Source organism: Boleophthalmus pectinirostris, unplaced genomic scaffold (assembly GCF_026225935.1).
Source record: "Boleophthalmus pectinirostris isolate CB_2022bp ecotype Guang Dong unplaced genomic scaffold, ASM2622593v1 HiC_scaffold_16, whole genome shotgun sequence".
NCBI classification, from domain to species: domain Eukaryota; kingdom Metazoa; phylum Chordata; class Actinopteri; order Gobiiformes; family Gobiidae; genus Boleophthalmus; species Boleophthalmus pectinirostris.
Window position 1 is genome coordinate 22,430,668 of NW_026571095.1, and position 23,619 is coordinate 22,454,286.

The 23,619-nt window shown below is 38.3% G+C and overlaps 3 protein-coding genes across 4 annotated transcripts in view; all 3 read left to right on the forward strand.

Moving 5' to 3' along the window:
* Positions 1-3,177, forward strand: part of colec12 (collectin sub-family member 12) — a 49,685-nt gene extending 46,508 nt beyond the window's left edge. Inside the window, exons 6-11 of the mRNA XM_020929150.2 lie at positions 280-877; positions 965-1,477; positions 1,548-1,690; positions 1,766-1,875; positions 1,992-2,134; positions 2,442-3,177. Of these exons, the coding sequence (XP_020784809.1) occupies positions 280-877; positions 965-1,477; positions 1,548-1,690; positions 1,766-1,875; positions 1,992-2,134; positions 2,442-2,458 (1,524 nt within the window). The 3' untranslated portion in view covers positions 2,459-3,177. The remainder of the gene's footprint in view (positions 1-279; positions 878-964; positions 1,478-1,547; positions 1,691-1,765; positions 1,876-1,991; positions 2,135-2,441) is intronic.
* A 380-nt stretch (positions 3,178-3,557) lies between these two features.
* On the forward strand, positions 3,558-12,488 carry stam (signal transducing adaptor molecule (SH3 domain and ITAM motif) 1). 2 transcript variants are annotated; one of them, XM_020929113.2, is made up of 14 exons: positions 3,558-3,934; positions 4,724-4,808; positions 4,905-4,980; positions 5,070-5,165; positions 5,265-5,411; positions 5,479-5,569; positions 6,011-6,206; positions 6,289-6,383; positions 6,990-7,078; positions 7,171-7,258; positions 7,702-7,756; positions 7,870-8,023; positions 8,248-8,369; positions 9,807-12,488. In XM_020929113.2, the coding sequence occupies exons 1-14, from the start codon at positions 3,895-3,897 to the stop codon at positions 10,033-10,035; spliced, it is 1,563 nt and encodes a 520-aa protein (XP_020784772.1). In that variant the 5' UTR covers positions 3,558-3,894; the 3' UTR covers positions 10,036-12,488. The 2 variants fall into 2 exon arrangements, with proteins under 2 accessions (XP_020784772.1, XP_055007484.1); XM_055151509.1 differs by lacking the exon at positions 3,558-3,934 and adding an exon at positions 3,984-4,636.
* Positions 12,489-12,618: 130 nt separating this feature from the next.
* Positions 12,619-18,228, forward strand: tmem236 (transmembrane protein 236). Its single transcript, XM_055151511.1, has 4 exons — positions 12,619-14,462; positions 14,853-14,925; positions 16,055-16,178; positions 16,384-18,228. The coding sequence occupies exons 1-4, from the start codon at positions 14,209-14,211 to the stop codon at positions 17,031-17,033; spliced, it is 1,101 nt and encodes a 366-aa protein (XP_055007486.1). The 5' UTR covers positions 12,619-14,208; the 3' UTR covers positions 17,034-18,228.
* Positions 18,229-23,619: the final 5,391 nt, after the last annotated feature.

The window sequence follows — 23,619 nt, forward strand, 5'->3', positions numbered from 1 at the left end:
TGTACTATAACATGCCAAGTTTTAATTCCAACTTAGATTTCTCTGCAGAGTTAACAAATAATAACATTGTTAAAATTATTAAGATATAGATAATAGATAGATAATAATAGAGGGCAAAAAGACAGGCATGTCAGTATGTTGGAAAAGGAGTAAGAAGAATTTCTTAAGTTAAATGTACTTTCTACATTCTATTTCACAGCAAAATAATTGATTTGCTTGTTGTCTTTTAGTGACCCAAATGGAGATTAACCAATTGATGATCAATATCTCCTCTTGTAGGGTCTGCAGCAGAGCGCTCGTCAGGCCGCCTCAGATACTGAGTGGCTCAAAGAGAAGGTTCAGAACCTGCAGGTGTTAGCAGCTAATAACTCCGCCCTGACACGCTCCAATGGAGAGGCGCTGGACGACCTGGGGGCTCAGCTCAGCACTTTGGCCAGTCAGATACAGAACGCCTCGGCCCTCACAGAGATCCACGACCAAAGCCTCCGAGAGCTCATGGACCACCAGAGGGACCATGACAACAGCACCTCGGCACGCTTTGACGAAGTAGAGGCGCGACTGGACCGTCATGAGAGCGACATGGACCGAGTGACAGGGAACGTGAGCTTCTCCTCACAGCTGCTGGGGGCCATCAGCTCCGACCTCAATGGGATGAGGGCTTGTGCAGAGACGGTGATGAAGCACACAGATCTGATCGTGGCTCTGAACAGCAGCGTGACAGAGGTTCGCACAGACAGTAGAGACCTGAAGGCCCAACAGGATGACCTGGTGTCCCGTTTGGACAAGGAGGTGACCAGTCTGTCCACCGTCATGGAGGAGATGAAACTAGTGGACAGCAAACACTCGCAGCTCATCACCAACTTCACCATCCTGCAAGGTCAGACTTAACTCACCTCATGATACAAGCTGAGCACATTTTACTCATTTACATTCAGCTGTAAACTCTGTCCTCCACTGTCTGTAGGTCCTCCTGGTCCCAGGGGTCCCAAAGGAGACAGGGGTGCACAGGGCCCTGTAGGTCAGACTGGACCCAAGGGTGACAAAGGAGGCAGAGGCGCAACTGGGCTTGTGGGGCCTAAAGGAGAGAGAGGACCTCCTGGTCCCACAGGTGCTGTAGGGCCAAAGGGTTCAGGAGGCCAACCAGGTTTCCCTGGACCCAGAGGGCAAAAAGGACCTGAGGGCAGGCCTGGGTTACAGGGTAATATTGGAGACCCAGGACCTCCGGGGCTGCCCGGTCGGGACGGGTTCAGTGGACCGCAGGGTCCTCCAGGAGAACCAGGGCCCAGAGGAGCCCCGGGACCACCAGGTCAGGATGGTCCGCGGGGGCCTGTGGGCCCTATCGGCCCTCCTGGTCCTCCAGGTTTACCTGGATTCCCAGCTCCGCCCCCTAAGGGGCAACCTGGGGTTGTTAAATCGCTTGCAGCTACAGAGCAGCCTGAAATTACTCAGCCCACTGCCCCGCCTACTGCTGTCCCCGGTAAGTGACATTTGTACGTTATTTATATCTAGTTCTAACTTTTTTCTAAATATTTGGAATTTTATTCCAGGCTGCCCACCACACTTTAAAAAGTGGAGAGGAAGTTGCTATTATTTTTCCCCTGCTGCTCAAAGACTCAACTTTGATGAAGCCAACAACTATTGTACAAACATTTCAACACATTTGCTGATAATCAGTGACAACGATGAACAGGTATAAACAGTAAAATGTTTGATTTCAAACCTCTAATACATTCAGCATGAGTTTGTCACATTCTTTCTTCTGTAGCAATACATTCAAAAATCTGTTGTTGGGAAGATGTACTTCTGGCTGGGCCTCACAGACAGAGAGAAGGAGAATGAATGGAAATGGGTGGATGGGACATTACCTGAGTTCACGTGAGTTAATCCTATTCAATGCAATTATTCTTAATATTTTCAATAAGAAAGCATTGTATTTGTATCATGCATTGATGACTTGAGGTAAGAGAACCTTTCTTTGTTGCCTCCTACAGGAACTGGAAGCCGGGGCAGCCTGATAACTGGACCCATGGACATGAGGATGGAGAGGACTGTGCTGGGCTCATTCACCAGGCCAAGTGGAACGACTTCTACTGCACTGACCGCATTGGCTTCATCTGTGAACGCACCGCTGATGGTCTGCACTCACTCTATTCTGTTTAGTCAAAAAGATGGGAATAAAGATGTGAATTTTATATGTACAGAGAAAAATATTTAAGTGAAGCAAAATCTGTAAATTTAAGGCATTAAATAAATAAAATAAATATTAAAATTAACTATAATATTGTGATGATAATACCATCATTTTAGGCCATCCCTAAAGCATGATGTGCTTTATGCACATGTTCATGTGCACAATTATTGTAAATGTGTGTAATTCTCATATAAAAAGGTTTTCATATATTTTTGAATGACATGTACTTTTTTTTTCTTTTATTGTATAGACTTTCCAGTTTTATAGCAGTGGCAGTCCCACATGAGCATGGATGAAGGAGGAGCTCTAGCACTGACTAGAAGACTCTGATAAAGTCAGTCAGTGTCATGGAGACCAGCACTGACAGGTCAAAAGGCACTTTACAACAGTGTGGTGCAAAGGACTAAACAAGCACAGGCCGGCCCCCTGCTATTGGGACAAAGCGTTTTATATGAAAACATAAGAATGTTGGAGTCAAAGTGAAGTCCTTATGTTGTACAGGTTTATCTGTAAATAGTGACAAATTGTGTTCAAATAAATACATTTTTACTCTGTTCTGCAAATATATGAAATTATACTGCTATTAAAGCTATCGTTATTTTGTATTTTTGATACCACACAGAAGTGAAACTGTGACTGTAACTTAGCATTCAGAATGTGCCCATGGATCATTAAATGACTGCAACATTTTCTTACCTTGCCTTTAAAACCTTTATATGTACTCATATTTTTTAGACATATAAATACTATACAAGTGAGACATTGTCCATTATGCCAAATTTGTGAATATCTTATTGGTTTGATTGTGTGTGACTGATTAACAACATGCAATGAAAAAGAGTTTATTTGTATAATCATTTAGACCTGTATTATGATTTTATATGAACCAAACCCACCTATAGCCTAACAGATCAAGCAGTAAAATAGTTAAAACGCTGTATAACATTTGCTTTATTTAAATAATAAAATGTGATTTTATAAGCCTATCTTTGTGGTATTAGTCATTGCTGTAATGTGTGGTATTAAACTTTAAATATGCACTATGTAGTCTCTATAGCTTTTTCTGGTGGAGGGTTGAGCACTTGCTATAAGCGCTGCTTGGAATGTTCCACAATATGGTATTAAACTTGTGCGAAAAGCAGGTGACGATACCCGTGTGTGGAGCAATCCCATTCACAGTCAGACTTGGCTGTCACAGGGTTAATGTCATTTTGTAGAACATCGAGTGATCAATTTCTTAATTTATCCTAATGTTTTACAAATTCAACAAATAGACAACTGTATAAATCAAGTCCAGAATTAGACTTAATAACAAAACTTCTAGTCCCATAATGCTTTTGCGCTGAAGTGTCACCGCCATGTGATCACGTGACCGCCATCACCTGACGATGACATGTTATTTTTAGGGAAAGGGTGATTTCACATCGGTATTGGGGTTAATAATATAACTCGTATCAAGTATTAGTATCTACATTATGAACATATTTAGTGGTATCTAAATCAGCTAATTTGCGGCTTTTATTCGGGATTGATTGTTATGATTACCCAGCATGCTTAGCTTGTTGCCGTCTGACGGAGCTGAGTGAAGTGTCTGGAGAAGAAGCTAACAGCGAGCTGCATTTATGAAGTTACTATGATTTATTGTCGTATGAAATAAAGAATTGTGGGAAATAGACTAATTAAAAGTCGCCAAGACATCAGCAATGCCTCTCTTCACGACAAACCCCTTTGATCAAGATGTGGGTGAGTAAAAAAGGGCAGGGGGCTGCGCAGGCTGTGGTCCCTCCTCGAGCTAACTCCTCTCATCACCAAGCTTTGTTTCATTTTTACATTCACATCATGTTGCGTGTTATTGTGGTAGGCTGACATACTGTTGGATGAGACAAGCTTTTCGGTTCATATTTGGCATTTTTTTATTGTGTGTTGTGGACATAACGCCTTGGCTCTGTCTATAAGGTGGATGCAAGTGGCTAGCTGTTGAAAGCTAACATCTCTGCACATTTTAGTCTTCCGTCTCAATCATAGTCTGTGGACTCAGTATTGAGTTAGAACATATTCATAACATCGATCATATAGTCGGTGGAAGACTGTAGCAAAGGGCCTCTCAGACAAACTATATTGACTATATCACCCAGAAATTATAATACATCTTTTTACATATATAACAAAGAACAGACATTGCGTTTTACATTAAAATAGCAATACAGCAAAAATATGTTCTGCCTTGTATTCTGTCATTTAACATTATGATTACACAGATATTTATTGATGTTATCAGATACTTTAAAACCAAATATTAGTGCATGAAATATGGTTTATAAGAGACTGGAAAGCAATATAAGATGAGCCTTTATCTGTGCCACAGTTATCAAGAAGACTAAACAATAGACCTAAAACCATAAATCATGATGTCTTAAACATAAAGAGTAATAGTAGACTAAACCTGTAAGTAACAACCCCTGTCTGGTAAATAAGGTTATGAGCTCAAGACCACTCCTTCCCCTTGTCTTCACTATTGTGTGTTTTTTACAGAGAAGGCAACCAGTGAGATGAACACAGCGGAGGACTGGGGCCTCATTCTGGACATATGTGATAAGATAGGACAGTCACGCACTGGGTTAGTGAACCGTCTTCATAGGAAATCTAACTTGAGAATGGTACGTAGATATGATTTGACAGAGTTAACACAACAATACCATGTATATCTTTGTAGGCCAAAGGAATGCCTTCGCTCTGTAATGAGACGGGTAAACCACAAGGATCCCCATGTGGCCATGCAGGCTCTTACTGTAAGAACCTCAGTATTTTTTGTGTCTAATTGCTTTTAAGGTTTATCAGTTTGCCTAGATTGATGCATATTTAACTCTTCCCCCCTCAGCTTCTTGGAGCTTGTGTCTCAAACTGTGGCAAAATCTTCCATTTGGAGGTGTGCTCTCGAGAATTTGCCAGTGAAGTCAGTAGTGTTTTAAACAAGGTATTAACTCTTGTTTGATTATTTTTTTCATTTAAATTTTCATTTATTTGCTGTCTTTAGAACTGAAGGTAGTATAAATGTGTTACCTTAAATCTTCAGGGTCATCCTAAAGTTTGTGAGAAGCTGAAGGCTCTTATGGTAGAGTGGGCAGAAGATTTTCGTAATGATCCCCAACTTAGTCTGATCTCAGCCATGATCAAAAACCTACGAGAGCAAGGAGTCACTTTTCCTGCAGTGGGTTCCCAGGTTAGTGAAGAAATTATATGAATAGTTTTGGTATTTTCTTAACAAATTAACATCAACATTTTCATAGGCTGCAGAACAAGCAAAAGCAAGCCCGGCTTTAGTGGCAAAAGATCCAGCCACTGCATCCACCAAAAAAGAGGAAGAAGACCTGGCCAAAGGTAGGACAGATGGTATAATTTTATATGTATATTTTTCCCTAATTTTCTTTTTGTCACTGGCTGAATGGTGGTCATAGAAAGGTTATGAGAAGTCTGCTTCAGATATGTATTTTCATATAACTGAGATTAGAACAGCAAGTTTTTAAAAGTTATTGTTTTTGGCTAAATTATATTAAAAGAAACAAGAAACTATACTGTATATATTGTGTGTGTATTTTGCCTCTAATCTTACAGGAAAATAAAATGCAGTATTTTTTACTAATTATTTTATATTGTTATATATGGATTTTTTTCCCGAGCTTATTAGAATTATAGTATTTACTGATTTGTTCATATTATACACAATTTGTTCATATTATACTGAAATTAGAAATAAAAAAAAAACAGTCTATACACATTTTAAGTAACTGATCACAATTTCCTCTTCTATTCTCTTTGAAGCTATTGAACTGTCCCTGAAAGAGCAGCGTCAGCAGCCTCAGACCTCCCTGTCCAGCCTGTACCCGAGCACCTCCAGTCTGCTCTCCTCTCACAAGTCCGACGGGAGGAAAGTTCGTGCCATCTACGACTTTGAGGCTGCTGAAGACAATGAGCTCACCTTTAAGTCTGGAGAAATCATTACTGTTCTAGATGACAGGTGCAGTTAACTTAGATTTTCATTTCACCTTTTACTAACTATCTGTTTTAATTGAATATTTATTTTGTGTGTGTGTGTGCAGCGATCCAAACTGGTGGAAAGGGGAAACATATCAGGGGGTGGGTCTTTTCCCCTCCAACTTTGTGACAGCTGATCTGACGGCTGAGCCTGAAATGAGTGAGTACAATTCTATATATCTGCATATCTGCTACTAGTTGGATTAACGTTCAAGAATTTGTGATGTGATGAGATGGGTGCACAGCCTATAAAACTCTATAGGAGATTTACTGTTTTTGAAAGCAATATCCAAATTTATGATTTGCAAATGCCAGGTGTTATCATTATTTGTTTGGGATTGGGTCCAGCAACTTCAGCACCTTTCAACTTATAAAAATCACATCTTTGATTGTGATTGAATAATGGTACCACTTTCTGAAGACATTGAGGAAACATAAGAGAAGGCATTGACCTTTGTGCCACTTTTATATCACGTGAATAGGCCCAGTAATTACAGAGATATTAACCATAAACCATGTCAACAAGTCTACAAATTGATCTTTAAAAAGCAAATTCCACATTTAATTTGAACACCCCTTCCTCCTCACTGTTAACATTGTAGAATCCTTATGGTTTGTGATGCCAAATGAACACAACCTTATTGGGTCTGTGAGGACGTATGATTTATTGTACTTGTTAGAATAGTCAATTGGTAATTTTTGGAATCTAAATGTTACTTTTGGTTTTTAGCTTTAAGACTAACCTTGTCATTGTTTTACTAAATAGTAAAGACCGAGAAGAAGTCTGTGCAGTTCAGTGAAGAAGTCCAGGTGGAGACCATAGAGCCAGAGCAGGAGCCTGTGTACATAGATGAAGTAAGTCCATAACTATAGCACCATTAATTATAAATGTCAATATGCAGTACAATACATACAATATAAACTTTTATTATGTGTTTCCTCATTAGGATAAAATGGACCAGCTACTGCAGATGATTCAGAGTGCAGATCCCACAGATAACCAGTCAGACAGTGTAGAACTCCTCCAGTTAGAAGGTAAAACTACGACTATATAATATGAAAATAAAATATTATAGGGTGACTTTTTAAAATGTGCAACACACTGAGGAGTTTAAGGCACTGTATCTGATTTTTACTGTTTCAAATGTGAAAAACCCAATTAGTGCATTTTAACGGTTTGCAGAGGTCCCAGCTTATTCTTCACTTTCCTAACACATTAGCAATATCCTAATTATTCATTTTATAGGCACTTTTTACAACCAGTCTGACGCCAGAGCGTAGCTTTTCTGCCATGATAATGCTAAAAACATTTAGCATGCCAACAGCACACCAGCCTTACTTCCTTATTCACGATCAAGAAAAATACTTATAATTACATACAGACAGCAATATATCTGAACTGGGGTAGAACATTTATTTTATTACGTATTTGGGCAAAAAAATTGTATAGCCCTTATTAATATTGACTATTTTTGCAGGTGCTTGTAATCAAATGGGACCTCTCATTGACCAGAAGTTGGAGGACATAGATCGGTAATCATCTTGAATAGTGTTTATTTTGTACTTCTATAAGTCATGTATCAATACTGCATCAAATATTATCAATGTGTCTTCATGTGTTGTATGTCATGGTCCTCTGTCAACAGGAAACACTCAGAGTTGTCGGAGCTCAATGTAAAGGTGATGGAGGCTCTGTCTTTGTATGCCAAGTTGATGAATGAAGATCCAGTTTATGCCATGTACGCCAAGCTGCAGAGCCAGCAGTACTACATGCAACAACCTGGAAACACAACACAACAGGTGAGAGAACAAGATAACAAAAACTTTACTGGATTTTATTTGGGAGACTCTTGCATAGGCTTTAGATTCAGCAGACATAATATAAGATGTATGTAGTTTTTTCTGTCACATATATAAAAGGACATACAGAAAATTCAACAATAATACTGGAAAAGGAGGAAGGAAAACATGCCCAGTTCATAAAATGATAAAATCTTTAATATATATTTGCCCTCCATCCTCAGGTGTACCCGGGCCCGCCTGCCCCTGGGTCTTATGGCATGAGCGGCCCTGCAGTTCAGGGTTACACTGTTCCTATGGAGCAACTCCCAGCTGGAGCGCCTATTCCAGGACAACCAGCCCCTAGGTACAGTTTCTTCTTGTTCTTTTGCAGGAGTAAACAAGTCTTCTGTGAGTGGTTTGAGTTTCATAATTTTGGGTCAATCTGGATTTATTGTGGCTGAGATCTCATCTTTCGTATAAAGAACATGATTTATGTATTATTCACAGAGCACTTTGGCAGTTATTTAAATGACATGTAGACCTAGATAACATGTTTACCGTAAATTCCGGACTATAAGTCACTACTTTGTTAAAGTAAAGGCTAATAAAACGTTGCGGCTATCATTTGGATGGATTCTTTGTTTGACACATTTTCCGTTCATATATACGGTCTATGGTTTGGCAACACAGCGAATACGCACAGCCTGAGGGCAGAAATCGCCTCTGTCTGTGCGGATAACACATGGAGCTAGGGTTAACGTGAAGTTGCTACACTAGCTAGCGATATTGTCGGCGCACTCAAATAGTTTATCTCCATGTGATAAAATAAGTTATGATGTTAAATTAACATTAGTAGGGAGGATACATCTTACCCCTATGCGTAAATTACGAGAAGAAACATCTCAAACTTCAGTAGCCGGACATCCACTCATACCTGATTGATAGAACTAGCCTTGCCCCCAAGAGAGCCTGAAATCTGTTGAAATCCTACAAGACACTGACATGATACAGACAGGACAGCGCCTTTTGCAGGAGTCATGTGCAGTAGAGCATAGGAAGAGACTGGGTAATGCGCCGAGGAAGATGCTCGTTTGATGGTGTTTTGAACAGTTATTTTGTTCTTCATACGCACACACTCCTCATGGAAAATACACAAAGAAATGCAGATGATGCAGCTTTTAAGGTAAATGCGTTTAATGTGGTTGTCAAAGAAGGAAACACAGCTGCTGCATGTGAGCTTGGCATCAGTGAGTCGATAGTGAGAGTTTGGCGACAGCAGCGTGACGAGCTGACTCAATGCAAAAAGACAACAAAAGCTTTCAGAGGCAATAAAAGCAGACGGCCCAAACTTAAACGTTCTTGAAGTCGTGGACACCTGCGGCTTATATTCACATGCGGCCTATATATGTACAATTTTAAAATTTTGTTGATGCAGCTTATATTCAGGTGCACTCAATAGTCCGGAAAATACAGTACTAACTAACTGCTAAAATTGATTCTTGAAATATAAGGTGGAGAATTCATGGACTCATTGCATTCACTTGCACAGAGAACACCACATAAAAAATTAAACTAAACAAATTAAACCTTTCCAAGATATTGCCTAGATCAGGACCAGGACTAGACCCAGGACTAGACCCAGGACTAGACCCAGGACTAGACCCAGGACTAGACCCAGGACTAGACCCAGGACTAGACCCAGGACAGACCAAGTCTATATCAGGATTCAATTGGGCTCAAACCAGAACCAAATCAGGGTAAGTTTGAAGTACCCTAGTGTCATATATCCTTTCTCTTGCAGTGATGTTCACATGTACATGGGACAGCCTCCAGTCTACACAGCGCCCCCTGGCAGCATGCCCCCCTCTGAAGTCCAGTCCTACCAGAACCCAGCCACTGTTCCGGGACCAGCTCCAGGCCCCAACCCCCCTGCACTCACACAAACTCCTAACTACAGTGCCCCCTCTGGTCACAGCATAGCACCTTCAGACGCTGCACAAGCCCCTTACCTTGAGAAGGCCTTGTTATAGGTCTCACTGTTAGGTTTGTTCACACACCACCCTTCAGGCCTGATCAAACAGAGGTTTAGAATGACGCCTGTGTCTTTAATTTCATGTTAGAATTGTTTTTTGGGGGGCAGGGTGGTTGGAGTGCTCCTGCCTCTAAGCAAAGCTGTTTGTAAAATTCTCAGGCACACTAATAATGACGTCTTTGTTGTTTTCCCAGTGTTATCAAGCATTCTGAAACTTCCCAGAACAATGAAAACAATGACAATTTAAGATGGAATTAGTATCCAGGTGACTACTCAGTCACTGATTAAAATTAGCTGTTGATCAGGTCTGTCCACCTTAAGTAACTTGGATTTGTTCAAGCCATATTTAAGACCCCTCAACTGGAGAAGTGAAAAAGGTAAATGCATTTACTTGGGTGTCATTTTAACATATTTGTATATTTTATTGCTGCACTTTGGTTTATTTATCATTTTTCATTGTTTTGCAACCTCTTTTTGATCGGCCCTGAAAGAAACACTGGATTCATAATACACTACAAGGCATACTATGGGAAAAGCATCTTCTTTAGTATGTAATAACTTAACTACTCATACACTAACTGAACAGTCACTAGGGGGCAGCCTTCTCACTCACTCCTCAGACAAAAACAGGCTACGGATCGCAAAGGCTTAACATGACGTTTTTATTCTAATGATAAAAGGACTTGTATGATTATTCAAAAATAGATTACTTCTCTGTATATGTTGTTCACTTTTAGAAGTACTGAAAACTGACGCCACTTTTTGTTTTTTTGGAGGGAAAAATCTCAAGAAGCAGCATGCACAACTCTTTTGTAAATACTGTAATGACTTGGTAGTGACCGCAAATCAAGTGTGTTCAATTGTCAGCCCTAAGGTGGACTATTTTATGTTGGTGGTACTGACTGAATCAAAAAGAGACATGCAAGTGCTTATGTTCTTTATATGGAAAAAATATATTATAATGTATACACTACAGTACTAGATAATGATACAATACATTTGGACTTCTAACTAACCTGAATTTTACAGTCAATCGTTCTCAAACAATTTCTATTCTACATAGTTATTTCTTATTCATGGGTGTCAGGCAAATAATTCCTTCCTGATTTGACGTTTTTTGTGAGGACCTTTCCCTAATCAAAAGATATAAAATTTTGGTGAATTGCTATGTCCACTGTTGCCAATGCAATTAAGCTTGAATACCCATGAATACTATGGTACCAAAACAAAATTTGTTGCAAAACAGAGCATTAGCATTTGCCAATATTGCAATACTAAGAATCAAATTACAGAGTCTACTTTTTGTAAATTGAATCTTACGGCTGGTTGGTCACACTTGTATCAGAGGAGCATAGAACTGGCTGAACCCCAAGTGTTGAAAACATTTGTGTTTCAAAACATCATTTTCGTAGTGCATTTTAATTTATGGTTTTGATTGTTATGCTATTTTTAAATGCAGAAATCTTGCGGGATTGATGTATGTATTCACAGAGCAGGCATATGATGTATTATTTAGTTGTATATTTTTAAATGACTCGAGACATGTCTGTGTTGTACCATAAGGTCATATGTGAATAACAAGCCACACTCAAAATTTTAGAGAGCAAATTTCTGGCAAATTTGTCAGATTTTGTTGACATCTCTAGACTCTGTCAGTTACAGTGTTGAAGCTTTAAGAACAAAATTTTCAAAAACTCACCCTTTCTCATGTCTAAAAAAGGCTGCTTCTCGAGTTGTCTGCAAGTATTGATGGAATTGAAATTGCAAAGTAAATATTATGTTCTCGGTATAATGTATAAGGATGCACAGTGAAGGAAGAGTAAGAACAAAAACTTGACTTTTTAGGATGTTGTGTTCTCAATTACATTTCATTATAACACTGTTTTTCCCCTTTTTAATGCAACCACTAAACTACTCAACCTAGACTGGTCAAACGTTACAAATTCATAGAAAAGTCAATGCATTTCTGTTGCTAATTTTAAAGACTTTATTTAAATTTTCTGGTAATGTAGATTTTTTTTTGTTTTTCATTCGTTAATGGTTAATATTTATCATGACTAATACAAATCCAGTGAATTAACTTACAAATAAAAGACTAAAATGCATTGACGTTTCCATGATATGATAAGGCTGATTTATTGTTGATTTAAGAATGTTTTGTACTGCCTTCCTCTGGTATAAAACGAGCTAATAAGCAGTTGTATGTAAGATGGTATGTGATAAACTTGCAGGTATTGTGGGACCATTATTTGACTTGGAGCCAGTCTATATCACACATTTTGAACATTTAACATATTGTACAGGATCCTGAGGCTTCCTGTTTAAGTTAATGTTGAAAAGGAGCATCTCTTTATTGTACAAGTACTGTCTAAAGTTGTACCCCGCTGTTAGTATGTATTATTTTAACCATACTTATTAATTGGTATTGACAATAAAAACAGGCCAAATGTACAGAGTGTTGACATTTTTTGCTTTTGCACAATATAACAGGCGCTACAGTTACGCAATTTTCTGATTTATGTTATGTTGTTTCCTCATCAAAAACATACCTGGAGTTGTGTTTTGTTTCATGCACACATATTTAACACAAATCCAGCACATTAGGGCTGAATTATTCTCTCAAACTGAAACCACACTGTTCCACTTTGTGATGTCAAGTCATGTTTTTAAACTCCATACACCTTCACTAGAATCATTTGGATCATTTCAGAGATGTAAAAAGACTAATAATCCAGGATTACGAAACACAACTCCAGGTATGATTTTGATGAGGTAACATTATAACATGTCTTAAAGCTCAAGAGTCAGTTTTACATAAAATAGGACCTTTAAGAACTAATCTTAAAGCTGATTGAAGGTTACACATCAGTGTAATGCTTTGGGTTCTTAAAGTGAATGACAGTTTTCAAATTATTACTTGGTTGGGTAGGATAGTACCTGTTGTGAATATTTATCTCACATTTCTTATCAGTTAAACGTGCACCATATAACTTTTTTGGCAGTGTGTCCACCACCTTTTGGTCTCAGTGGGGATGTTATTGTTTTGCCTGGAAAATTCTACAGTAAGACATTAAATTTTTTTATTTATCTTTTCTGTTTTATTCCATTAGAGGTTTTTATTGCTTAAAAATATAATGAACAGATGACTCTCTCCATAGATCTGACCTGTATCAAGGTCTGATTTAATTTCTGCTTATCTTTATGGAGATGGATGAGTTCAATGCTTCAATGTGGTTAATTCCAGACCCTCTCACACCTTTAGTTTGTGGACAAAAATACCGGAAGCAGCTTTGTACCTCAACTAATATCATCAACACGAAAGATTCTGTATTGTACCTGAAAAGATTGACATACAATTTAACTAAAGAAAAAAAACTAAATAGAATAATGTTAAACTGTCATGTGCACTTTTATGTGACCCAGATTTTAATCATGTCAGGTGATTAGTGACTGTACCAACTCAAATTATATTAATCATTTTTATAATCTTAATTTAGTCAATAATTGCCATTGTATTGCTACAATAAAATGACATCATATAACCTTTATCAAAGTGGAAACTGGAATACATTTACATGTCATTACATTGTTGTAATGTGTGAAAAAGAATAAAGAAAAATCATCTCACACACAAAATAATGAAATGTGGGAACTGCGGGGGTTGGAGTTTAATTAATTTGAGAGGACTAGGTCTCATATAGCCACTGACAAGCTGACTCATAGTCCTGTCTCTCTAAATCATCAGATAATACAAATGTACCTGTAATTAGCCCAATATAATTGCATTGTTTTTTAATTACGCCTACCATCCAAATAATATATTCTTGTGTAGATGAGATATTTTGCCCACCTATCATTATTATTATTATTATTATTATTATTATTATTATTAGTTTGTTTATTATTATTTTATGGAAATTACAGTTTGGCAATATGTAAAATCCCATCAAAAAAATCACGCTAATAGACTAACTTGGCGAGTATCACCCGTGAGTATCTCTTGGATGTTATGGGATGGGAGTGTGCTTTTCTGGCCCCATAAACTCTGCACATTAAAAGTACACAGCCCGTGGTGCACTGTAAGCACACCAGCTGTCCAGAGTCCACACGCCTTTTGGAGACATGCCCGTGAAAAGTGTTTAGCACCTGAACGCATCATCCTGGGGCCACTATGCTGTCTGGAAAAACTATCAAACTGATCATATATGAAATCGTGGAGTTTGCCGCTCTCGTTTCCCCGCTGTTTGTGGTTTTGGAGAGATTTGCAGCTCTGCTCCGGGATGTAAACTACCGGGACTGGACCACGTATTGGCTGATCGTGGCCGTATCCGTCGCGTACGTGACCACCGTGACGCTGGTGGCGTGGGCTCCTCTGGAGTATATGGTCCTGAAGGGGCGCAGGTTCATCACCGAAATCTCACAATGGTATAAGACTAACTAAGACTCATATAATGTTAGAATGCGATGAGAAATTATACAAAATTTTATTTGGGGAGGTATTTTTTTATTCTTTTTGTGTCTCCCACTCTCAGGTCCAGCCAGTCCGTTGTCAGCTGAAGACAGTTTAGAAGTGCTCATTGAAAATAGCCTATTAATAATTAGTCATAATAGGGATAATTAATCATACATTGCAAGTATGTTTGACCAATTACACTGGGCTCATTAGGACCCATTTACTGCCTTTATTAGTCAAACATTTGTATAGGCTAGTGGTAAAACTCTTTTAGTAGGCCGGTACAATTGATGTTATCTGTAATTTATTCTATTTATATGAAATAAATGCATATTATTTATTCTTTTTTGTTATGGCATCAGGAGACCCACAGTCCTGCTTTATCTTGTCCTCTCCTCAGCTCCATGTTTTGGGATTCTTCTTGCCAGTTCCAAGGTACCACCATGCATTGTTTTTGTAGCACTGGCTAAGTCTTTATTATTGGTATTAAAAGCATTCACCATCATAGAGTGTTTTGATCATAGTGAGTTGGGTGTTGTGTGAAGGACTTTGACAGTGACTGGATCACGAGATTGGGATACTCAGTAACTTGCATTGGATTTCTTATTAACACATACTTTATTATGTTAATGCACTTTCGGTTTTATGCAAGTAGTAGACCTATCATTCTTTTTGTGCTCAAAATGTTCGAAAAAAAAAAAAAAAGACTTGAAGAAAACCATTTATTGTCCGGCTGCCTCAGGTTAAAGGTCCCTTGTTAAGGTATTTTCTGATCTGTTATAATGATGCTTACTCTTCACTAACAAACCTGGAGTTGCATGTTGTTTCATTCACACACTTTTAACACAAAAATCTTGCATATTTTGGCTGAGTTCTTCTCTCAAATAGAAAACACTCTGTTCTACCATGTGATGTCATGTGGTAATAGAGGAAGGACTCACTGTGTTTTTAAACTCTGTACACCTTCACTAAGCTCATGTGAATGATTTCAGCTCTGGAATTGCCATTGTCTTCCAAACAAGGTGAAAGGTAGCTGTTAAATTGACGATTAACAATCAGTTCGTGACATCACAAGGTGGATCAGAACATTTTGATCTTTGGACTATGTTAACAGACTAATAATAAAAGGTTACTCAAACATGCAAACACAACTACAGGTATGTTTTTGAGGTGGCAACAGCATCGTAACATGGTTCACAATTCACAAGAGTCAATTTTGCGTCATATAAGACCTTTAAAATACAGTGTATTCTTTGTAGAAGGTAAAAAATAAATAAATCCAAAAAATAAACAAAACATTAAAGTCTATCAATGCAGCTTAAACAATTAAAAGATTTACTATGGCTGTGAACCTCATAGTAAATATTGCACTTGGATTGTGAAGGTTTGTTATTACATAGTTGTTTAAATTGTTAAGTAAGATGCACTATACAGTATTTTTCTGAACTGCAGTATTTCTTCTAGCTAAATAAGTCTAATTTCTCCTTGCTTTGTTGTTCTTAATGCCTTTGTGTCTGACGCAGTTCCTGATATTGACTTTTCTTTTCTTCTTATCGATCTCCAGGTGCAGGTGGACGCAGCGTTGAGACTGGACCATTTTGCAGAGCTGCCTGTTTCTTTGGTGCTCTTTTCAATGATTTGTGTCGACATTGTGGAAAAACTACGGCCCCATCGCCTCCTGGGACGAAGTAAGAGTTTTTCTACTTTCATTGCGATAGTTTATATATTTCTGGTAGTTCTACCTTTTCGCTTTTGTGCAGTATTGGCAATTCCAGGACTGAAATTATCCAAATGATTCTAGTGAAGGTGTATGAAAGATCAGAAAATAGTTTAATATTGGCCCTTTAAATTCATTTGATCTAACTTATATAATTTAACTTCTATTTGCTGCAGCGGATGACTTCGACGATCCTTATTTGGGCATGTCCAGTCCTGTACTCACTCACCTGGTGACCACCGTCACCACCGTCTCAGGCCAAATGTCCTCTGACCCCGCTCAAACCGAACACACCCCCAATGGAGTGGCCCATCCTGAACCCGAAGTCCGCAATGGTGCCCCCTCTGGCAGACAGCAGGACAGCACCCCTACTCAACCAGTGTACACCCGTAGACCCACCAACACCGATTATTTGTACTCAACCAGACCACGTGCCTATTCTGGACCCATGAAAATCCTATGGAGAAGAGACCCCAGGGCGGAGCTATTTGTGGAAAGCTTCATGTTTTGGTTGGATACAGTTGAGATGGTTCGGATAGGAGGCATACCTGATGTCTTTTACTCAGGTTGGGTATTCCCGGTCTACATTCTCAGTTTTCTGTCAGCTTTGAGGCTGACTATTACCCCAAACAACCCCCTCCATTCCTTTGCAGGGGTAGTTCTTCAGGACTTTCCCTTTTTTGTCCTCCGGGTGGCGTTACTAGCTGTGTTTGGATGTGTGACTCCAGTGTTGTTTATGGTGAAAAACGTGATCATCTGTCTCTCATATGTCTATTTCACATTTCTGACCAGGTTTAAGATATTTAAGAGGCAAAACTTGTTCTAAACAGAGTATGCATTATGGTGGACAGTATTTTTATAGCCCCTTAGATGTGTAAAGAAATCTGAAATTAAACACATCAAGTAAATCAAATGTATAAATAATTTGATAAATTATTATATAACAATTTTCTCTGTGTCATAAGCTAAATTTGTTGTATTTATAATTTACCTATACTGTTAAAGCCACGATATGTGACTTTTCAGGCAAAAAATAGGCTAAAATAGAAGCATGTTTTATTTTTATGCATTCTTATTCTGAGCAGGCTTGCGATCTCCACAAACCTGGCTTTTATTTGGTCTGGAAAAGGGCCTCTTCCTGCTTGTTTCCATGGAAATGCTGTTAACTTGGGTATAAGCTTCCACAGTGTGGCATAAAATGTATCTATATTCATTGAGAATGATCAGAAGTGTGGTTTTAACTTTGTGTTTACATGGAATCTTGTCATATGCAGATACTTTTAAAGCATTTTATTGGCATTACATAGCAAACAGTTCCACAATAAACTGAGAGTAAATGTTTAACAGAACAGTACCAGAGATTTTATTTTATCTCTCTTTCCCCAAGTGATTCCCCTTTATTCAATGGATTTTGCTGTTAATGGTTAGTTTAGTTATAAAGTTCAAGGAGGAATTTTTATGGCATGTTTGTGTTGTATCTGAAGAAATCTTCTCTTCAACCACAAGAGGTCAGTCAGGTAAAAAGAAAGGAAGAAAATTTTTTGATATTTTGAGATATTGCCTGGGGAATATCAGAACATTATAACGTGGTGTGGTCAGTGTATCATTGCATGTTAAGACCAATGCCTTGGAGGAGGTCTGTGTCTCAGTGTGATTCTAGCTTTTGGTGACTTAAAGGTGTTGCAATAATGTTGCTGCTTTACCTTGAATGTTCCACAATTTTGCATTAAATTTATCCATATATGTCCCATTATTAATAGTAGTAATTGTAAAATATACTAGTGGTCCTCAACTTTTTTAGCTCCACGGACCAGTTTTATGTCTGACAATATTTTGAGGACCGGGGGCTGTGGTGGCACGGTATGGTTTAGTCCTGGTTTAGTCCTGGTTTTAGTCCAGGTTTAGTCCAGGTTTAGTCCAGGTTTTAGACCTAGTGTAGACCTGTTTTAGTCCTGGTTTTAGACCTGGTTTAGACCTGGATTAGTCCTGGTTTTTGACCTGGTTTCGACCTGGTTTAGTCCTGGTTTTTGACCTGGTTTAGACCTGGTTTAGACCTGGATTAGTCCTGGTTTTTGACCTGGTTTCGACCTGGTTTAGTCCTGGTTTTAGACCTGGTTTTGACCTGGTTTAGACCTGGTTTAGACCTGGTTTAGTCCTGGTTTTTCACCTGGTTTCAACCTGGTTTCAGGCCTGGTTTAGACATGGTTTAGTCCTGGTTTTAGACCTGATTTAGACCTTGTTTAGTTCTGATTTTAGACCTGGTTTAGACCTGGTTTAGTCCTGGTTAAATCCTGGTTTAGTCCTGGTTTAGTTTTTGTTTAGAGGGGGATTTACACTTTTGCAGCCCGGTACCAAACAATCCAGCCTGGTACCGGTCCATGGCCCGCGGGTTGGGGACCCCTGAAATATGCATTATTACTGTAAGTGGGCTCACCTCTCCTCTGAGATTGGAACTGTAACTTGGCCTGTTGCGGTCACATGCTCGTCTCCATGTGAATAGTTACAGTATCTTTAATGCCACACTGCAGAACATTCCAAGCAAAGCAATCAGTCTCCATGTAGATAATCACGGGGCAAATCCCTCACCAGAAAAGTTTCTTAGTGCACCTTTAAAATAAGACCCCAAACAACTCTTATGTAGCTGAAAATGAGAAAATGCATAAATATGTATTAGTTATTTATACAGTGGATTTAAATTATAGTCTTGCTTTGTATCTTTTTCCATTAAAACCATTACATTACATTATCCTATTTTTCCTTATTGTTTTGTCCTTGGTTGCATCTCTTTAGCCTCTGGCACCACTTTGCTTCAGGTTGGTGGATCTTAATCTGGCCTTGCCCATTTAAGTGTATTGCCACAATGACACAGCAGCAGATGCAGTTCCTCTAATGGGCCTATCTGACAAAGAGGGCCCCCACAGAGCACTCGGAGTTTGTCTGCTGATTTGATGGATGTGAGGAGCTGTTTATGACTCAAAGTGGAGACGTGGGAATGACACAATGTAAACGTAAGCGCCCTGGTGCACACAGTGTCTCGGAGCAGCTGTAAATGTCCAGCTATGAACAATTAGAAACATTATCTGATAGTAGGAGTTCAGTGAGGCATAGTGCAGCATGCTTTAGTAACATTTACTTGCATAATTTTCTTGAATATAAGGTATTTGTATATTTGTTATTTGCTTTTACACACTGATCTCACTTTGCGCCTGAATAATAATAATCAAACATGCGTTAAATGGTCCTAAATTACACAAAACAGTGACTCTTGTGCTTAAGCCATGTTATAATGTTGTTACCTCTTCAAAAACAGACCTGGAGAAGTGTTTTGTTCCATTCACATGTGTTTGAGTAATTCTTCATTATATATCTCTAAAGCTCAAAATGCTCTGTTCTACCTTGTGATGTCATGAAGTAGTTTTCAAGTCACTTTTTACCTTTAGGTGAGTAGAAAATGGCAATTGCACGGCTGAAATTATCCAAATGATTCTAGTGAAGGTATATGGAGTTTAAAAACACAGAGGAGCACTTCCTATATTGCCACATTACATCACAAGGTGGAACAAAGTGTTTTCTGTTTGAGAGAAGAACTTTTATTTGCAGGATTTGTGTGTTAAACATGTGTGAATGAAACAAAACACAACTTCAGGTATGATTTTTGATGAGGAAACAACATTATAACGTAGATCAAAAATAGAATAATATGGCCCTTTAAAACATTTTCAAGTAAAAAATAATGTCACCTGAAATATGTTTTGCTCAGTGATTTATTTTTAAGACTGTTTTAGAAAGAGCTTTGCCTATAAAGTTTCAGTTCAATATTTTTCAATCATAAAATGGCCTCCAAAAATCAATGAGACTTGGTAGTATCACTGTGATGTTTGTAGAATCCTGCCTCTTGCTTCAAAACAAAATCTTTAATGGTATTTGTCCACGTAGAGAAAGCACATTTGCAAAGACGTCAAGCCTTGTTGTCTTCCCTAAATATAACTTTCTTCATTTCCTCTCTGCTACAATCCTCCCACTCCTAATGACTCACTATAATCTAAGCATTACTGCAGCTCAAGTTTCAGTGGTCGTTTTACAACTCTCATTTGACCAACTACAGCCCGTGTCTTAAATATACGGGCTGAATGACAAAAGGGCCCATATTACACTATCTTCTAATCTATTTTAAAATGTTGTTTCCTCATCAAAAACAGACCTGGAGTTGTGTTTTGTTTTGTTTCATTCACACGTTTCACACACAAACCCTGCCTTATATCTGCCTTAAGAAAGGAGCTAATTACACTGAAACTACTGTGAAAACTTCTGTTTGTTATCTAGGTCTATTTAACTGCACTAAGTGTGGACTGTGCTTGAGTCATACTCAGTTAACAAAATAGACATAGCTAACAAACAGAAACTGTAAACAAGTACAAGAGTTAGTTTCAGTGTAGTTTCAGTGGATTTAGTTCCTTCCTTCAGGCAGATATGAGGAAGTGTCCACTAGCGTCTGACCAGAACTGAAGAAGCAGCTTGGATGAGCTGCAAAACATATATTCGATCCAAAAACTGTATCCAGTTTACAGAATTTAATTTCTTCTTTGCTATGGATCCTACCTAGCCAGGCTGATGCCACCTAATGCCTCTGCTCAATTTTATTTTCTTCAGCGACTAGATCAGGAATCGGAATACACTAGACAGCTCATAAGAACCCCAGAAATGCGGGTCCGGCCACCAGTCAATCAGTGAAGAGCCATACATTCTGTGTTGGCAAGGATTCCCGAGATCGAGGATTTAAAGCCAGAACAAAATTTTATCAAGGGGAAAGACATTATTGCCCTTCTTCCTACAGGATTTGGGAAACGCTTAATATACCAGTTAACCCTGTTAGCAGTGCATTACATACAGCACGACCAAATAGCAGCGATTGGTTAAATAATAAAAGTATCTACCTACCGTTGAGCGAATGAATTCTAATGCTCAGGTCAGACAGTTTCCACGAAGTGAAACCGACTGATGAATCAGGCTAGATCCTACCTGGACAACTAAGGGTTTTCACGAACAAGCTCTGCATATTTAGGCTTAGTTCTTCTCTCAAACTGAAAACATTTGTGACGTTGTGATTATGCAGGAAATGCTCCACTGTGTTTTTAAACTCCATACACCTTCACTAGAATCATTTGGATAATTTCAGCCCTGGAATTGAACTAAAGCTAAAAGGTAGCTGTTAAATTGGAAGCTACCACTTCATGACATCACAAGGTGCAACATTTTGAGCTCTGGAGATATTGACTGACTAGTAATAAAGTATTACTCACATATGTGTAAATGAAACAAAACGCAACTGCAGATATGTTTTTGACAAGGTATCAACATTCCAGCGTGACTAAAAATGCACGTGTGAATTTTGCGTAATATGGAGCTTATGGATATTATGTGGTAGCTATCACTTTTTGCTCTGCTCTTTATTCTCTCATCTTTGTTGACATATGTGCTTAGGCGAACAGGGATTATAAAACATCAAACTCAGCAGGACCGTTAGTCACACATTACACAGTGTCTGCCTTGTAGAGTTTAGCATTGCCAATATATGTAAAGTCATTTTGAATTTTGTAGTTTTTAAAATGTACTTAAACCAAATCAACTATGATTAAAAGGTCCATATTATGCTATTTTCTGATCTATGTTATAATATTTCCTCATCAAAAACATACCTGGAGTTGTGTTTTGTTTCATTCACACATGTTTAACACAGAAACCCTGCAAATTTAGAAAGTAAAAGGCAGCTGTTAACTACGACTTCATGACATCACAAGGTGGAACGGAACATTTTGAGCTATGGAGATGCAGACAACCGAATAATGCTGGTTTACTCAAACAGGTGTGAATGAAACAAAACACACCTCCAGGTATGTTTTTGATGAGGTAATATAGGTTAAAATGTGCCACAATAAGACATTTAACTTAATTCTCTATCTCCATGGAGACAAGTAGAGGACACCACCAGGCCAAGTTACAGGTCAGATCTGTGGAGAAGCGATCTACACTCACAGTAAGATAGATAGATATTGTATAATTTATGCATGTTTTCCCAAGATATTTCTGAGCAACAAAAATACATAAATAGGTATGACATAGACAAACTTAATGCCAAACTGTGGAACATTACATTAAACAAAATAACATTCCCATGGATACAAGCAGGTGGCATGGCCTTTTACCAGAAAAGCTACAAAGTGCACATTTAAAGCTGATTATGGCTTTTGACGTCCCATAGCATTTGTACAACTAAAGTAAGTATTAATACCATTGGAAATAGCTTTATACTCAACTTAATACAATCTGTTTCTTCTACTTTTTCTAAGTTTGTGGGTAAAAAGTCCACAAATCAAGAAGAAGTTTTGGTACAGGAGGAGAGAGGGCATAATTAGAATGGCTGACCACACTGTAGCGCCATTGTTTGAGTTGACAGACCATGCATAATGTTGATTCAGCACAGCCCATTATTACTGAGAAACCCCATTCATATTTTCAGTTCATTTTAAAGTGCCCATAGATGCAGTACGCGTCCTCCACAATTACCGGTTTGAATATCAGGGTGACATTCAGAAACGATTGCTATTTTTTCATATTTGTAAGCGCAAAAGTCATCAATTCACCTATGGATTATAATTATTGAGCAAGAGTGGTCCAGGTGATTAAAGTTGGACACAATTTGGCGTACAGAAATCTGGTCTGAACAATTGCTTTGATCAAAATGTCATGCCATTTCCTGTCTGATTAGAGGTAGAATTTCAAAAGGCCGTCATGAAGTAATAGCTTTCAGATCCAAGATATGTCAAGCTACGAAATAAGGGATCCTCCCATTTGGCAAGATTAGAATCATTTGTGACAAAGAGAAAATAGGGACAAATTGGTGTCTTTTGGAAGAAGTGTCTTGGAACTTTATAATTTGGAGGAAAAAAACGGCATGACTGAATTGTTGGTAAAAGACATCCATCCAGCTAAGATACTGTTTTGATTCCAAGTTGTTCAAAATACCAGTAAGTGTTATACTATTAAAGGTGTGTTATCTTTGTAAATTTTCTTGCATTTTTTTTACTGTGAATGCATTGCCTCTCCACAGGGCTGACCTGTAAATTAGTCTTGTGGCATCAGCTGCTTTATATGGAGCTCAGCAGGGAACGCCTGTTCTGATTCCGGAAGTAACTTTTCCATTAATTTTTTCCCACAGACTTTTCCAAAAATTCTAATCTTAAAAGTTTAAATACATCACGGAGGCGAACCAGCTATGAGGTAACTGACATCCTTAACACGGTTGTTTTAAGTTCAAAAAGCATTTGTAAAACACAAGATTATATGAAGTGTTTTAATAACTTAGTTTGTAAAGTTTCAGAAACAGATTTTAAATAAAGTCATGGGTCTTGTGG